Below are 19,103 nucleotides of genomic sequence, written 5' to 3' on the forward strand. Positions count from 1 at the left end.
GTACCTACTGCGACCTGCATCCTTCTGAATCTGCTTAGTGTATTCATCTCTTGGTCTCCCTCTACGATTTTTACCCTACACGCTGCCCTCCAATACTAAACTGGTGATCCCTTGATGCCTCAGAACATGTCCTAACAACCGATCCCTTCTTCTTGTCAAATTGTGCCACAAACTCCTCTTCTCCCCAATTCTATTCAATACCTCCTCATTAGTTATGTGTTCTACCCATCTAATCTTCAGCATTCTTCTGTAGCACCACATTTCAAAAGCTTCTATTCTCTTCTTGTCTAAACTGTTTATCATCCACGTTTCACTTCCACACATGGCTACACTCCATACAAATACTTTCAGAAACGACTTCCTGACACTTAAACCTATACTCGATGTTAACAAATTTCTCTTCTTCTGAAACGCTTTCCTTGCCATTGCCAGTCTACATTTTATATCCTCTGTACTTCGACCATCATCAGTTATTTTGCTCCCCAAATAGCAAAACTCCTTTACTACTTTTAGCATCTCATTTCCTAATCTAATTCCCTCAGCATCACCCGACTTAATTCGACTACATTCCATTACCCTCATTTTGCTTTTGTTGATGTTCATCTTATATTCTCCTTTCAAGACACTGTTCATTCCGTTCAACTGCTCTTCCAAGTCCTTTGCTGTCTCTGTCAGAATTACAATGTCATCGGTGAACCTCAAAGTTTTTATTTCTTGTCCATGGATTTTAATACCTACTCCGAACTTTTCTTTCGTTTCCTTTACTCCTTGCTCAGTATACAGATTGAATAACATCGGGGATAGGCTACAACCCTGCCTCACTCCCTTCCCAACCACTGCTTCCCTTTCATACCCCTCGACTCTTATAACTGCCATCTGCTTTCTGTACAAATTGTAAATAGCCTTTCACTCCCTGTATTTTACTCCTGCCACCTTCAGAATTTGAAAGAGAGTATTCCAGTCAACATTGTCAAAAGCTTTCTCTGAGTCTACAAATGCTAGAAATGTAGGTTTGCCTTTCCTTAATCTTTCTTCTAAGATAAGTCGTAGGGTCAGTATTTCCTCACGTGTTCCAACAATTCTATGAAATCCAAACTGATCTTCCCCAAGGTCGGTTTCTATCAGTTTTTCCATTCGTCTGTAAAGAATTCGCTTTAGTATTTTGCAGCTGTGACTTATTAAACTGATAGTTGGGTAATTTTCACATCTGTCAACACACCTGCTTTCTTTGGGATTGGAATTGTTATATTCTTCTTGAAGTCTGAGGGTATTTCGCCTGTCTCATACATCTTGCTCACCGGATGGTAGAGTTTTGTCAGGACTGGGTCTCCCAAGGCCGTCAGTAGTTCTAATGGAATGTTCTCTACTCCCGGGGCCTTGTTTCGATTCAGGTCTTTCAGTGCTCTGTCAAACTCTTCACGCAGTATCGTATCTCCCATTTCATCTTCATCTACATCCTCTTCTATTTCCATAATATTGTTCTCAAGTACATCGCCCTTGTATAGACCCTCTATATACTCCTTCCACCTTTCTGCTTTCACTTCTTTGCTTAGAACTGGGTGTCCATCTGAGCTCTTGATATTCATACAAGTGGTTCTCTTTTCTCCAAAGGCCTCTTTAATTTTCCTGTAGGCAGTATCTATCTTACCCCTAGTGAGATAAGCTTCCACATCCTTACATTTGTCCTCTATCCGTCCCTGCTTAGCCATTTTGCACTTCCTATCGATCTCATTTTTGAGACGTTTGTATTCCTTTTTGCCTGCTTCATTTACTGCATTTTTATATTTTCTCCTTTCATCAATTAAATTCAATACTTCTTCTGTTACCCAAGGATTTCTACTAGCCCTCGTCTTTTTACCTACTTGATCCTGTGCTGCCTTCACTACTTCATCCCTCAGAGCTACCCATACTTCTTCTACTGTATTTCTTTCCCCCATTCTTGTCAATTGTTCCCTTATGTTCTCCCTGAAACTGTGTACAACCTTTGGTTCTTTCAGTTTATCCAGGTCCCATCTCCTTAAATTCCCACCTTTTTGCAGTTTCTTCAGTTTTAATCTACAGTTCATAACCAGTAGATTGCGGTCAGAGTCCACATCTGCCCCTGGAAATGTCTTACAATTTAAAACCTGGTTCCTAAATCTCTGTCTTACCATTATATAATCTATCTGATACCTTCTAGTATCTCCAGGGTTCTTCCATGTATACAACCTTCTTTCATGATTCTTGAACCAAGTTTTAGTTATGATTAAGTTATGCTCTGCGCAAAATTCTACCAGCAGTAATTATCGAAATATACTGATAACCTTACCAAAGCCTTCAATCTGACAGACAATATCCTATCCAACACATCCATTAACAAGTCTCCTGTGCCACCTGCTTCTCTGTCACCAGTACCCCTGTTAACCAGCCAACAACCAGTACTTCTTTGGTCACTAAGTATAACCCTGGCCGTGAAAAACTCAACCAAATTCTCCACTAGTGCTTCGAGTGCGTCATGTCGTGCCAGGAGGTGAGGGATATCCTACCCAAAATCCTAACCACATCCTCGAAAGTACTGTTCCACCACACACCCAACCTCTAGAATATCCTTGTTGATCCTTATTCGAGTCCTATTCCCAATCCTTGCACCCCATTAGTTGATCACTAGAAGGCAGCCTGGGTGCAAGACCTGTCCCATAAACCCACTTACCACCTCCTATTGTAGTCGTCGCAGGCATTTTCTACTCTATAGAAGACAGGGCCGTGTGGAAAAGCAGCCATGCTAAGTATCTGACCATATTTTCTTTTGTGAACACTTGATGGATTTGATTCTAGTGCACTTGCACGAGTTGACCTTCAACCTTTGTGCGCATGTGTGAATCTTTTGCTGCCTGTTGGTAACTTCAGTCACTGGCAAGCGGCAGTTTAGTGAGGTAGTGTGTAGTGCTCGCATCTGTTTTGCATTGCAGGGGAAATGACGGAAAGACTGGAACAGTGATACTGCATCAAATTTTGTCAGAAACTGGGCAACACCCAGTTGGAAATATTCGGAAGGTTCAGACGGCTTTCGGTGATGATGCTATGGGCATCACTCAAATTAAGGAGTGGTGCAACCGGTTTAAAAACAGCTGCACATCGGTGGAGAGCAAAGCACGTTCAGGTCAGCCATCAACATGCCAAAATGACCAGGTCATTGCAAAATGAACACTGTGGCGATGTGGGACTGCCGTGCGACTCTCAGAGAAATTGCATAGGAGGTGGGCATCAGCACTTTTATGGCGGTTTCCATTGTAACTGAAGATTTGGCCATGAAGAGAGTGTCAGCATAATTTGTGCCAAAGCTGCTGACAGCAGAGCAAAAGCAACTGCGTGTTGAAGTCTCACAGGACATGCTGGACTCCACTAACAGTGACCCCGACTTTGTGAACACTTTAATAACTGGTGATGAATTCTGCATGTATGGGTATGACCTGGAAAGCAAATCCCAGTCGTCACAGTGGAAGCATTCCTCGTCACCAAAACCAAAGAAGACCAGCCAAGTGTGCAGCAACCTCAAAGTGGTGCTGACTGCTTTCTTTGATTCCCACAGTGTGGTACACCATGAGTGTGCACCAAAGGATCAAACAAGAGTGTACTTCAGGGATGTCCAGCTTCATCTACTTGATGCTGTGTGGCGCAAGAGACTAGACTTGCGGTCAACAGGAAATTGGCACTTCCATCACGACAATGTTCCGGCACATTCATCGCACTTGATATAGACTTTTTTTTAGTGAAAAACCAGATTCCTGTGCTTCAACAGGCTCCTTACTTTCCCGATGTTCCCCCCTGTGACTTCTGCCTGTTCTCCAAACTTGAGAGGCCATTGAAAGGAACATGATTTCAGACAAGAAGACATTATGACAGAAACGACTGCCAAGCTAAACTCCATTTCGAAAGAGGCCTTTTTGGCATACTTCCAACAGTGGGAGCACTGCTGGGGAAAGTGTGTGGAGTCCCAAGGAAACTACTTTGAGGATGATTCGGTGTCCAACACTTCAAGTAATGCAGTTTTTTTTCCCCCCGGACAAAGGTCAGATACTTTTCTCACAGACCTTGTACATCAGCTATGCTGCAATTACTGTACAGCATTGTACATGGGCAAATAATCAACTGTCTGCTCGCATGAATGGCCACTGCCAAACTGTGGGAAACAGCGAACTTGACCACCCATTGCCGAACATGCTGCACATAACAACACAGATTGCTTCAACAGCTGCTTCACTATGCGGTCCATTTGGATACTCTCTTCCAGCATAAGTTTCTCTGAACTACACAGATGGGAATTGTCTCTTCAATATATCCTGAACTCTCGCAATTCCCCGGCCTAAACATCTGCTAAACTGTTCCCAATGCCTCACTTTGCCTTTTCTCATCTTTTCATACCACTCCTTCTCCCACCGCTCCCTCCCCCCCCCCACCCCCCCATGCAGGCATTCTCTCTCTCTCTCTCTCTCTCTCTCTATCTCTCTCTCTCTCTCTCCCCCTCTCCCTCTCCTCTCTCTATCTCTCTCTCTCTCTCTCTCTCTCTCTCTCTCTCTCTCTCTCTCTCTCCCCCTCTCCCTCTCCTCTCAGTCTCAGTGTTCAGCTACCATCCCTTCTCTCTCCTCTCCCTTTCTCACTACTCGTCATCACCTGTCCATCCTTTCTCCCCTCCTTGTTTTCCCCTCATTTTCCCCTCCTCTCCTTCCTTCTTCATCTCTTTTTGTTGTGCCCACTGTGCTTTTTTCATCTTGTTGTGTGGCTGCAAAGTCATTTGTCCAAAGACCTGCCTCTTTCCCACTACCCCCTCTGTGCATCCTTTCCTACCCCCTGCCCACCGCCATCAGCTCAGGCAACTGCTTTCATTAAGCAAGTGTAACTAATTAGTCTTGCAGTGGCACACTGGAGTGTGCATTTGATACATGTGCAGGTTGTCTGTCATTTAAAACCACTGTCTAATGAAAAGTCATTTGTGTTAATTATCAGACAACAAGGAAATTGGCCTAATGTAATTGACCCTCAAGTTGGATTCCATGGTGCTATCAATTACAATCTATACGATTTCATGATTAATAATGACAATTTGAAGTAAATATTGTGCAGTCTGATATCATTTATAGTTGTGCAGTTTTTATGTTGAAATGTTACAAGTATTATTATGTGGAAAATAACGCAACCATTTCCTTTTGTTCATCTAACATAAAATTACTGCAGATGTCCACAGACAGTGCAGTGTTCAGCTATCATAAATTTCTGGTAGACAGGTAATTAACTGTATCAAAACCAAACCGATTTGAGAAAAATATAAAATTAGAAGAAGACAGAATGGCTTTCCATCTTCAGGAGAGGAAATTACAAATACTGCTGATAGGTACAAATGCCCATTTGAAGAAATATAGCCCATTCTTTTACAGTTAAAAGACAATGTGTCATTTCCAGTGTCCTCAGTGGCACGTGACCCTTCTTTTCTTTTAACTTTTTATTGAGTGAGGTGGCGTGGTGGTAAGACACCAGATTCACATTCTCGAGAAATGCGGTTCAAATCCCTGTTCAGTCATCCAGAGTTAGGTGTTCCATGTTTTCACAAAATTGTCTGAGGCAGTGTGCAGTCCTTTGTTGTTCACCTGCAGCATCTCCCTCCTCCATTCCTGTCCTGTTCACCTGCTGCCTCCCTCCAAGCCACCAGCCACATTTCCCAATCCCCCTCCCACTTCTTGCCTTCCTTCTCACCTTTCCCAGTGCATTCGACACGACCCATCGTCCCAGTCTACCTGCATATCTGTAGCCCTAGCATCATTGTACATTTAGCCAGCACGATGCAGCTACAAGCACACACGCATATGATGTGTGTGTGTGTGTGTGTGTGTGTGTGTGTGTGTGTGTGTGTGTGTGTGTGTGCGCGGGAGTGTCTGAGAAAGAGAGAGAGAGAGAGAGAGAGAGAGAGAGAGAGAGAGAGAGAGGGGGGGGGGGGGGTGCTACTATTTGGTGAATTGTTACCTTTCCTCTAAAATTATTTGTTTGAATAAAAGAATGTCATTAGTGCACCCTGGATTGTGCAATGTGATCACAACATGGAAGGACTATAAACTTGTCCATATGGCCATAATGGACCATATAGTTTCATTCCTAGTGTTCATCTGATTTTAGAGCTCCACAAGGGGTGTTCACTTGCCCGTGGTTTGGCTTATCTGCTAAAGGTTGAACTAATGACACAAATCCTATTCCTTTAGATTTCACTGTCCAAAAAATACCAACATTTCAGATTGCAGTGAGCCATTGGCATGCTAAGTTACAAAATGTGGTGTATTCGCACAAGTCTCTCCTCAGCCTATTCTACGGGATGCCCACAGACCTGCTAGTAACTGCCAGAGTGGCCTCACTTGGACAGCTTGCAATTGTTGCCCAGCTCGGTGAACAAGTGCCAAGTTCTATACCATTGGGTGCAAAATGCAATCTCAACATCCTCCTGTTGAGAATAGTCTGAACAGAAAGTAACATTGAGGAGATTTATGAGCCATGGTTACTTGCCTCCTTCAGACAATTTCACATACCATATTTCTGACCGAGCAAGGTGGCGCAGTGGTTAGCACACTGGACTCGCATTCGGGAGGACAACGGTTCAATCCCGTCTCCGGCCATCCTGATTTAGGTTTTCCGTGATTTCCCTAAATCGCTTCAGGCAAATGCCAGGATGGTTCCTTTGAAAGAGCACGGCCGATTTCCTTCCCTCACCCGAGCTTGCGCTCCGTCTCTAATGACCTCGTTGTCGACGGGACGTTAAACAATAATCTCCTCCTCCTCCTCCATATTTCTGCAGCATAATGCCTGGCTATGTATGACAAAGTAGTGCAAGCATTCTTCAGAAAATAAGTAGTACCATGCGTATGTGAGCAACATGTTGCTCATCAAACATATCTGATATGTAGTTGATTGTCAAATTGTTCATCATGCCTCCCGCCAGCAATCGCTGTCATTATTTCTGTAGTATCCTAAAAATTACATGGAGGGAGATTCTGGAATCTACTTGATCCTCTTCCATTTGATGCTATGGAATGTAGAGGTTTACTCGTGCAGCCCACAGGGGATTCTCAAGACCAGAGAGCATTTACATTTCTTAGCTCCTTATCATTAAGACTTTGTGGTTTGTGTATACTTCTTGGTGTTGGATTTTTTTGAACTATAGAATATGTTAAAACCACTTGGAAGAAGGAGTATTGGCAAACAGAAGTATTTATCGAGCTACCAATAAACAGCTGCATCTAACAACTTTAAAAATAACATGGGCGTAACTATTACTTTAGAGTGAAACAGAAAATGTTTCTCACAGGAAATGTGTGTTGCAATTTTTGTCAGTAATAACATTCTCAGGCAATTTCATGTGCATTTACTCAGGCCTTTTCACCTCCTCCCCTTCCCTCTTCCCCCTCCCCTCACCTACCTCTTGCCTTTCTTCTTTCATTGGCTTTTTTTCTCACTCCTCATACCCACTTTTAAGGGAGGCTTCCTACAACTTTGCTTGCAAGAATAATTGTCTCATATTTGTTTCTCACAGTAACTTATTCAAAAAATCTTCAAAAGGTAGCTGAGGAGTGTATTATTTTTTAAACTTGATAAATGCTCAATTTTTCAAAATTCAGGTCTTTGTAGTTGCCAATCAATCTAATTGCCGTGCACGACCTGTTCAAACAGTTTCGTCAGAATCTGATAATTGCTGTTGTTATAGGGTGTTGGAAAGCAAAGAGTTTTTGTAAAACTCATTTTTACTGTCAACCAGTTACAGCAAAAGTTGATAAACGCATACAGTGTACTCTCAACTATCCGTGGTAATTGGGGACTTGAAAACTGTGGATAATTGAATTCCACGGATAATCCGCAATTAAAGTGCATGGTAATGTAATACAGTTGTTCAAAAACAAAAATTAATTGCAGTGTCATAATTAAAAACCACTTAACTTATGTTTGTAATAAATTCTATTTTATTCATTGTATTATGTGTGAGATGACAGTACTTACAAAGAATAGAGTGCAAGCCAGTTTCACATTACACTATACTACTCTGAAACAAAATTGTCTTGAATTGATTTCTGACTCAGTGAGGTAGCTTGTCTTTTACATTTTGCACTATGAATTTTACGCAACACCAACTTTTCAGAAAAGGAAGAATCTTCTTGCTGTTACAGGGAGTCCAGTAACCCTTTGGCCCAATGAAGTGTTGGTACATGACTGATTACTATTTTTGTCACTGTCATGTAGCTCCTATGGTTTCCCTTGTACTTGACGAACTATAGTACTGTTACTCAACATCTCGTGACCTGGGCCTGTTTGTTCCACGTCAAATCATTCAGAAATATTTTCTTTGCTAATGGTTTCACACCCAGGAGTACTTTCCAAAACAGTGGTGGTGGTGGTGGTGGTGGTGGTGGTGGTGGTTAGTGTTTAACGTCCGTCGACAACGAGGTCATTAGAGACGGAGCGCAAGCTCGGGTTAGGGAAGGATTGGGAAGGAAATCAGCCATGCCCTTTCAAAGGAACCATCTCGGCATTTGCCTGAAATGATTTAGGGAAATCACGGAAAACCTAAATCAGGATGGCCGGAGACGGGATTGAACCGTCGTCCTCCTGAATGCTAGTCCAGTGTGCTAACCACTGCGCCACCTCGCTCGGTTTTCCAAAACAGCAACTAATGTTGCTAATGAGAAGTCTTCTTCACCAATGGAATCCCTGATTTCGTCAATTTCAGGATTAATCTTTTTCCATGACTTGGCTATGGTTGATTGTTTTACATTTGACACATCATGAATTGTGTAGTAAAGTCAGTTGTTTCCAAAATATTTGAAGATTGCTGTCCTCTTCAATAAGTTTTTATAGCGCCTTTGCAGGTAGACCCTTCAGTGTTAAATGTTCTTGCTCTTGTGGCACAATGTAATTGTGGAAGCATGTTTTAAATACTGTGTGGCCCATACAGACCCTTTTCTGGTGAAAATAATGGACATGTAAATTGTGCATTTATTTTACTTTGAAAAAGTGTAATTTTTTTAACTTTACTTATTTAATGTAGGTTAATTCTTACAAAGAAGAAAACAGCAACCAGCCACTATTAATACTGCTATTTATTTAGGTAAATAGCGCTGTTACCGGTTTCGAACTGGGAAGTTCATCATCAGACGGCTGTTCACTTGATTTTCAAGATACACTTTACATTATCGTCCCTTTTTCAATTTTTGTTATTCCACTGTGTCAAAGTATTTTTGGTGTGTTGTTGCCGTCGAAAATTCCGCGCGATTTTGTTGCGAAGTGTATCTTGAAAATCATGTGATCAGCCATCTGATGATGAACTTGCCAGTTCGAAACCGGTAACGGTGCTATTTACCTAAATAAATAGCAGTATTAATAGTGGCTGGTTGCTGTTTTCTTCTTTGTAAGAATTAACCTACATTAATTGTACACAGCCACGGTCTCACCATGTCAGTTTTAGACAAAATAGCATTTACCTATTGAAGTTTAACTTTATGTTATCCCTTACCATTAGCACAACACATCGTCATTATCCTTTCCTTAATTGATTTATAACCAGATGCATTACAATCTGTCTCAAAAGCTAAAGTCTTTGTTGGTAGACACTTGCAAAACAACCCGGTGTTGACCGCACTGTATATTTGCTACAGCTCGAAATTTTCTCATGCAGTGAACTCCTGGAAATCATTAAAAATTCAGAAGCAGCCTTAGTATCTACACTTTTCTCTTTACATGGCAATCTCCCTGATACCATGATGCTGTTTAAATCTTGTTAGCCAGCCAAAAGATGCATTAAAATCTCCTTCACTCTTCAAGGTTTTGAAGAATAAACTGGGCCTGTTTGATGCATATTGGACCAGATACTTGTGTGCGATCTGCTCTTTTGTGCTGAAACTATTCCAATGTGACTTTATCCAGATCTGCATGTGTAGATGTGTTCATAGCCTTCTGCTTTGACAACCATTTACATGAGTCAGAACTGTTAGCAAGTTGAATTATTTTGTCTTTATTTTTCCGAATATCACGGATCATAGTTTCAACCACATTGTAAATCAGTGCCAGATTCTAGGTATCAGTACTGCTTTCTTCAAGTTTGAGTATTATTTCCAGTTTCTGCTGTATTGTCAGCACAACACATTTTTGTTTTTCAGACATTGTTTGGCACCAACAGATACCAGATGAATACAATATCCACCACAACAATACAATACAGCACTTGATGTGTTCAAGCAGCACATTGTTTACTGCACTCATGTTGTAACATGACATTGTTCAACAGACACACTCCTGGGTAAAAGAAAAATTTTCAGCCGCTAAAGAGGCCACAGATAATCCACTCATGGATAATTGAGAGTCTCCTGTGCATGTAACTGAGTGCTTAGGTGGTAGGAAGTCCAGATGGAGAGTGAAAGTATCCAGGAAGTTCAACAAGAACAAGAAAATGCTGGCCTGTTCACATGGGCTGACATACCAGTGAACCCAAAAGACTAAGGAAGAAAAGACTGCAGAGCAGCTGATGTCTCTTATGATGATATCACAACTTTTCATTGTCATATAAATAGTTTAAACAAAATTGAGTAGGATAAATTGTCACTAAAATACATGGTTATCACATCACTAAAATGTAAAAACACAGAAAAAAGGCAAAAGGAAGAATATTGTTTTTATAAAGTGCAGCATAGAAAAAAGGTGGCCAGACAGTACCTATTATGTGTCACAACATTTCAAACATCATCAGGGATGTCTAAAGACAGAGCCTCAAATTTGGCCAATAAATTTCATTAATGGGGAACTTACCAGCTGAAAACCAAAGGGGGGATGACAGCATTACTAAAGATAAGGAAATTACACAAGCAATAAAGAACGATACCAAAATGTATAGTTATAGAGAAAGCCACTGTTCAAGGAAAAAGTCCAAAAGAGGATATTTACCATCTGAGCTGAATACAGATAAAATGTTAAAAAAAAAAAACATATTTTCTGTAACTGCTTCAATTTTTCATTTAACACTCCCCATACAAGTGCATGCACAAAATGCAAGATTTGTCTGCTGAAATTTAAAAAAGGAACTATATCTGGAGGAAAATAGTCAATGAATAAGAAACCACTGATTGCACGAACTTCATGCAAAAAAGTTCTCTGCAGTAATGGAGGAGGAAAATCCAAATGTGGTGAAAGATGTTTTAATATAAAACACAATCAAGCTAGTACCAAAGTTTTCCATACGTAAAGTCTTACTTTCAAGACAAGTTTGACTGCGCAATTTGTGCATTGTGGTTCAGTCCCAAGCACAGACAAAAGAAAGGATTGCTTTTTATACTTGGTTTGAAATCGGAGGACCTAAAGGATGCGGTAGAGTGGCCCCTGATCTACTGGATTTTCTGAGAAACCTTGACATACCTCAACCAGAAACTGGTTCAGATAAAATTAATTTGTTTTCCGACTCCTGTACCGGTCAATAAAAATGCAGCAATGATTTGCACACTAATGACCTTTATGGGAGAAAGCAGAAAATTTAATAAGTTGATATATTTATTTCCCTATTTGTGGGTCACAGCTGTATCCTCTTGACGGAATGTGTGGTAGAGTGGAAAAAGACTACTGAAACAAAGAAGATATTCTTTCACCAGCTGAATCTATAAAGTGCTAAAACAACATGGTGTTGTCAAGGTACTAAATAAAGACTGGGAAGTGAAGGATCCAGTGCACTAAAAGCTGTACAGCCTAAGATGCCTTTCAAAGTAACTGCTCAGCTCCGGTGATGGCTTGTGAAAAGTCTAAAAAGAGGGTATTGTTGTTAGTATTGTGGTACTTATCATGCAAATTTTGTAAAGGTTGAGGTACAAAAATCCAGAAACTGCAGTCAGAAAGTGAGGAAAGCAACGATCGTGGAAAAGAACAACATGGCCAGCAAGGAAAAGAAAAAGCATGTCCTTAACATTTACGAGGCATTTTAATGTACTGGAAGGAGCAGAAGAGTTTTATAAGGATGTTGTTGAATTGATCAGTAGATTTACAGTTTAGTATTGTTGTAGCCAGTATTTTTGTCCTGTATTTCAACTATGTTTGTTGCTGCTTTGCACTTATGCTTACCAAACATTTATAGGAAAGTATGATACTCCTGAAGTGTTATACTGTAGTCCATTATCGTATTTCTATACAAAATAAACAATAAAGTAGATTTGTCTGTAATTAATATTAATAATAAAAAAAGAAGTTTGTTTGAATGTGTATATTAACAAAACTTTTGACTTCCGTTCTGCATTTATCAACTTTTTTGGAAAAAGTTTGAAACTTTGTCCCCTCTACCTCTAGATATAAACGATGAAAATTTTAGAGAAGTGACACACACTATTGGAATTGTTGCCTTGCAAAACAATGTGGATGGTTTATGTAACTAGTATTTTGCTATGATATTTAAAAAATGTTTCCTCAAAAATGTTCACTTTTTGCATTTACGGATTAATTTTTTTTTTAAATGCTCCATAATTATGTTGCTTCTTGCAATATTTCCAGATATCATTATCTTGTTTAAGTTGAGCGGTGAACAGCTGTCTCATTAATTATAGCATTTATATTAAAATTTTTTCTCTCCAATGAGGAAGTGCCACTATACAATAAGCTTACCTTTTCTTTACAACTAATGTATATTTTCACGGTGTTTTAGCAACACACTGAATAATTCTAATGTAGAATACTTCTGATTCATTTCACATTTTTTGTTGCATTTATGTTATTGATAACAATTAGAGGCAATGGGTGTCACTTTTAGTACATTAAATAAAAAAGAAGTGAATGTCTAACGTAATATACAAGCAAAAGAAATAAATAGAAATTTAAGTCGTCTCGTTTAAAGCTTGTTACTTCAACGAAAAGAACACAAAGATACCTTCAATAGTTGTGATGTAGGAAAATCCTGGGTGAAATACAGATAATGGAAAGAGTAAAGGTAAGCCCCTCACTATATAGCCAAGCACTGAGTGCTCGACGGGCATATAAACAAGACTGAAAATATTGTTGAACTCCTGGACAGTGGTCTTCTGGACAGAGGCCTTGGTCAGAGCTAAAAACTCACAGGCACACATGTGCATGCGCATGTGGACACACACACACACACACACACACACACACACACACAGTGACCATACTTCTGATAGAATAGGGTATGCAGGGTGTCTGTATAGAACAGATCTTGCCCGTGAGTCTTCTGTACGGAAACACAAGGGGTTAGTAATAAGAATGGACCAGTACATTTTGTAGGTTGACTGGCTGGAAGAGTATCACTTTGGGGAATATTGGGTAGATTGTGGGATGGATATCCCATAGCTGCATCGTGGGGGTGATTGGAGAACTAGGGAAATGTGTGGATATACCATAAAGAACTGTTTTAAACAAAGAGAATAATCAATATCTGCTTATAAATGATAAGGAAAAGCATGATCCAAGATGATTTCTACCAGTCCTACCAAAAGAAGAAATCATCCAGAACTCCTATTCCGATGCATACAATTTGCCAACACGTATCAATGAAAGAACCATATGTGGAATATAATTCCAAAGAGAATCGAAAATAGGTGTAATCTGTTTCATTTCCATCTATGTTGGCAATAAAGTATGAGTTAATTAATGATATATGCTTATTTGTTACAAAATATTGAGAAAGCCCACAGGTTCACTAAATCAATTTTAACTTAACATAAAAAAGGTATCGTGGTTCATGATTATCTACAGTGCCATTTCATTCTCCTCTCTACATTCATTTTAACGAAAAAATGGTTACAAACCTAGAATTTCAGCAAAATTCCAAGATCTGAAATGTTTGTTGTACCCAATGAAAAGTTTAGTTTTTTGGGGATGTAGGATTTCTCAATATTCCTAATCAGTTGATCAAATGAATGAGGAATGAAGTAAGGGTTTGGAGTTTGGTTTGAGGCATTAATGATGTTTAGGGAGACAGCATCAGCAATGACAAGTGAGGCTCCAGGTATGGATTTGGGTGACAGGTTGTGTTTGTGTCCTTGCTATAGGAGTGTAAGCTGTTAGAAATGGGTAGGAAGTTTTGGTCACAAAAAGTCAAGAGTCTTTCTGTGGGAGTACAGTAGTCAGCTTCAGTTGGGCATTCAGGGTGATTAGGTTTATGACTTTTGGGAAGCTTGTAATGCGCACGTGTGTGTGTGTGTGTGTGTGTGTGTGTGTGTGTGGGTACGCGCGTGTACGTGCGTGCGCGCAATTTTTTTTTTTTTGTGGGGGGGGGGGGGGGGGGGGGGTGAGGAAGGAAGAATATTTGGAATCAGGTGGGGAAAGATGAATTTGAGGGAGATGTCCTGCATTCTGCAATGAAGTTAGGGATTTGAGTAGGGGGTCTGAAGTTACGCTAGCCTTTTGGGTGGGATCTCTATGGCAGGGCTTGTAGATGAAAATGTCAGACAGTTGGTGGAAACCATTTGTAAGGTAATCACTGTGGTTCATCACAACAGTGGAGAATGCTCAAATTGGAGACTGTTTTAAAATTGTAGGTGTTTTAAGATTGTAGGTGTTATTCTTTCTTCTGCCAAAAAATTTGTGTTCTTTGGCAAGTCTGTAGGAAAGTACAGTGAGACTATGTTAAAGGTAAGCAATTCATTGGAAGTGACCATGGTGTGACTGGGCTGGAGTTGAGGGGGGGGGGGGGGGTCATGGTTGAATGATCAGAAGAGTTAGTGGCAAAAAAATAGTTTGCTCTGTAAGGAGATTGGCTGAAATCCAGAATGATTGAATGTGGGTGTAGGGCTGGAGTGATGCCATATATGAAGATGATGTGACTTACCAAACGAAAGCACTGGCAGGTCGATAGACACACAAACATACACACAAAATTCAAGCTTTCGCAACCAACGGTTGCTTCGTTAGGAAAGAGGGAAGGAGAGGGAAAGACGAAAGGATGTGGGTTTTAAGGGAGAGGGTAAGGAGTCATTCCAATCCCGGGAGTGGACATACCAACACTTTCGTTTGGTATATATATTATCTGGTTCGCAGGATGCATAATTCTTAAGGTAGAGATAAGGGTTCATAGAATTCCGTAGCAAAGTTGTGAATGAGTAAGACTGAGTAATTTTGTTACATGCAACACACAGACAGTGATGAAGAGCAAAAAAATACAACTAGCATGCAGAAAAATGCTTAACCATTTTTGAACAACCAGGAGTTGTGTTTCTTTCATATTCATTAACCATTATCTTAAGTATGTAAATGGATAGATTTTTTGACTGTTTTAGTGTTAAAAGAAACAGCACCTTTTCCTAATTTTTAAGTAAATTTTATAAAATGATTACAAAGTCAAGCATTATAGGTTGCTTTGAAACACATTGCTGATATGTTTTTAATGATTTTTCTCTAAAAGTTGATTCAGGTCAAAAACTTTGTATTCAGTACCAAAAGAAAATGTGCAAGATGGTGTCCTGTTAAAAGATTTGTTCAGTAACTAGTTTTCATGAGACATTATGCTATTTTTATAATTGACTAGTTTTCCCTGTTTATGTTTGCATCTTCAGTTAAGCATTTACTGATTTCAGCACCCCACGTAGTGCAAAGCCTTGGCTGGGAGCTTCACAGAAACTGAACTTCAGGCAGCCTCAATCGACAATGGAGACTGTATTTTTTGGAAGCCTGGTCAGTAAAATTAGGCTTACCAATAACAATCAGTGTTTATAAACTGTTACTGTATTTTTAATTACTTTATATCTATAATGTGGCTTAAATTTTGTGTTTATGTTTAAGATGAGCAGTACAATTTGCTTTTTAATTAGTTGTCTTATTTTCCATGTACTCTGGATTATTTTTGCTTCTGATTTTTGTCTGTAATCAGAAAAAAAAATTCTTGGGCTTCTAAAGGGCCACTGGAAATTTGTACCAGGACAGGAACTCAGTCCCGTGTACCATATTATTGATATGCTCCTAAGCACAGCTTGTGGATGAACCAGAATTCTCTTTGTCACTCAAAGATCCCCTGATAATTTCAAGTCTCTTATATGCATTGATTCACTCATTGTTGTAATTCCACACACAAATAAGCAAAAGGGCAAAGCCCTAAATATTTTAATGCAAACACAGTTCTGACAGTCTGTACAAGTCCAGTGTTATAAGAAGTTAGTCTGTTCATCAATTTCTTAAGATGACTCTGGCAGTCAGTGACACGGGACAGATTCTGAGGTGGGTTTATCTTCTGATATGTGATGGTGCCATCCCTGGACATGCTGAATTTTGACAGCTTGTGTCTGCACCTCATCAAATGCTGTGGTAGCCCCCCGCAGTGTTGCCAGTATGAAACAAGTGATGAAAATATGGGTTACCACAGTTCTCTCCCTTTGGGAGGGCAGGGGAAGAATGTCGAAGGGGAGTCGATGCAACACCAGCATCCCTCCCCTGTACCGGGTACTGCCTTGTGGTATGCAGGGACATGATATTCATATATTCATGGCCTTCTGGGCTTCAGAGACTGTTGCACATGGCACAAACAGCAGCTACCTGTGACTCTGTAAGCTTTCCCAGTGTAATAAGCCTTGGAAATCTCTCTCGATTTGCTGCCTGATGCTAAAATAGTCCCGCTGAGAATTGATGCCAATGCTGCTTATCGACATCCTATATAGGCCTCCATACTGTACATGGCGCATGCATCACCCACCACAGTTGCTGCCCTTCAAGACTGAGCAGGTGGCACCACCTGTAGTAGAACACCAATGGCAACAATATATCGCACTCGGAGACTATTTTCGAACAGTCAGACTGGCCGCACCGAAGAATGTTCTGTTTTGATGTGGGATAGTACAAGGTTCCACATCCAGTAAAGACGAAATGCATTGTCTCTGTTAATCAGATTTTCTGCCAACCTAATTCCAATTGCCTCTTTATAAATGCTGTTTCAAAAAACCGGAAGTGTTGGCAAATTTCACAGATTCATCAAATTTCATCCCGTGCCCCTCGTTTGAGCAGTGTTCTGCTACCGTCAATTTTTCTGACTGTTGTAGTCTTGTATGACAACGATGTTTTACGCAGCTGTCCTGAACTGTGCATTTGACTCGCACAGTTCACAGCTGGTGTGTAGAACATCACTGTCATATGAGGCTGCAACAGCCAGAAAAACTGGCGGTAGCAGAACATTGCTGAAACGAGGGAATGGGGGTGAAATTTGATAAAATTGTGATAGTTGGCAACACTTCTGGCTTTTGGAACAGTGTTTACAAAGTGGCAATTGAAATAAGTTTGGCAGAAAATTTAATTAACACAAACAATGGATTCCCTCTTAGCAGGACATGGAATCCTGTACTATCTCGCATCAAAATGGAATGTTCTTCGGTGTAACGAGTCAGTGTTCGAAAATAGTCTCTGAGTGCAGTGCATCAGTGCTGCCAATGTTCTACTAAGGGCGATGCCACCTGCCCAGCCTTGGAGGGCAGCAACTGTGGTTGGCAGTGCATGCACCATGCACGGTATGGAGGTCTATATAGAATGTCGATTTGCAGCCTTGGCATCAGTTCTCAGCGAGACTCGGCAGCAGCGCCGGCGGCATTCTCCTGAAGACAGCAAACAGTTGGATTGCCAAAATATTGAATCGAGTTGATTTTAGGATTTGGCAGCAAACGTCTGTCACCATTGGAACACAGGGCATGAAGTGTCCCTGACAATGATGAGTCCACTGTGAGCAGACCTTCTGTGGTGTGACGCCAGCTGCTAGAGGTGCTGACACATGAATGGTGGCCGTGTGGATGTCAGACTCCTCGGGTGTGGGAGCAGGAATGTGAGGAGGAGACTCTTGCGGCTCACTCAGCAGTTCCACCCACTGAATGAGCTCATGACGACCCTGTGTGGGGTTGGAAAAGACAACAGATTGGGGGGGGGGGGGGGGGGGGGCTGTGGCCAAGGGGGACCACAGCGCAGGAGGCTGGACCGAGGAAAGAGAAGGCACCCCTAGAGGTGGCACTGAGTTCTGATAGGTGGGTCGGCTTGGGAGGGTCATGCGGGGGTAGTGGAGGTGGAGGCTGTTCCACTATCTGCAGGTGGAATTTGTTTGCAACGTTAGACCATCAACATGTCACTTGTCTGCAGCGTGAAGACTTGCCAACTCCACTGACAGTGTGCTACCTCTGGATCCAACACTCACTGCAGCAAAATGCCCCTCGCAGACTGGGGTGTTGGGTGCATAGCGCGCTGACTGAACTGAGTGAGGCGTGTGAGGTTTGTGAGGAGTTGACAATAGAAAGTGTAGCGCTATGCGTGGTTGGCAGTCGTGTAGCAACTCCATTGGGTCCTTCTTGCCAGTAGCAGTAGACCTGTAAGAGCTTACATAATGCCTAAGCCCCTCTTCCACTGGGGCATCCCCAATTTCCTTCTTCAACTGTATTGTGAAGGTCCCTTTGAGGTGCTCAGCCTTCTTGTTGGACTGGGACGAAATGGTGGCACCTTGGTGTGGTGGTGCCATGCTATGAACAAAGGTCATGAAACGTCTGAGAGGTGAAATTGTTCAAATGGCTCTGAGCACTATGCGACTTAACTTCGGAGGTCATCAGTCACCTAGAACTTATTAAACCTAACTAACCTAAGGACATCACACACATCCATGCCCGAGGCAGGATTCGAACCTGTGACCGTAGCGGTCACGCGGTTCCATACTGAAGTGCCTAGAACCGCACGGCCACACCGGCCGGCTCTGAGAGGTGAACTACGGAGCCTTATCCACCATCAGGGTGTGGGAAAAACAGTGAATGGAGAAGATGGAGGTGAGGGAATATACAGTAGAGTTCCCTATCATAGAACAGCAGTTGATAATGTATAGGAAACAGGACATTCCCAAGGCTGCATGGGTGCTGACCATAGTGAGTAACATTGGTGCAGGGCTGCTTGTAATAAAAAGCCATCCACTGCCTTCTGAGTTTCCTCTTAAAGATAAAAGCAAAGGATTTCCTCCGGGTCGAAACTGGGGTCAGGGCCGATAGACAGATATGAGAGTACGTCCGCATTGGAGTGCTCAGGCATTGGTCGGAAGTGAATCTCGTAATGATAATTGGTAAAGAACTGGGGTTCACAGTTGCAGTCTTTTGACTGTCTTATTCAGCAAT

At 41.3% G+C, this 19,103-nt stretch overlaps 1 protein-coding gene across 1 annotated transcript in view; it reads left to right on the forward strand.

The window, feature by feature from the left end:
- The window catches only part of LOC124787677, a 622,327-nt gene that overhangs the window by 419,301 nt on the left and 183,923 nt on the right, over positions 1-19,103 (forward strand). The window contains exon 6 of the mRNA XM_047254496.1: positions 15,564-15,660. Coding sequence (XP_047110452.1) covers positions 15,564-15,660 — 97 coding nt within the window. The remainder of the gene's footprint in view (positions 1-15,563; positions 15,661-19,103) is intronic.

Source organism: Schistocerca piceifrons, chromosome 3 (genome assembly GCF_021461385.2).
Source record: "Schistocerca piceifrons isolate TAMUIC-IGC-003096 chromosome 3, iqSchPice1.1, whole genome shotgun sequence".
NCBI classification, from domain to species: domain Eukaryota; kingdom Metazoa; phylum Arthropoda; class Insecta; order Orthoptera; family Acrididae; genus Schistocerca; species Schistocerca piceifrons.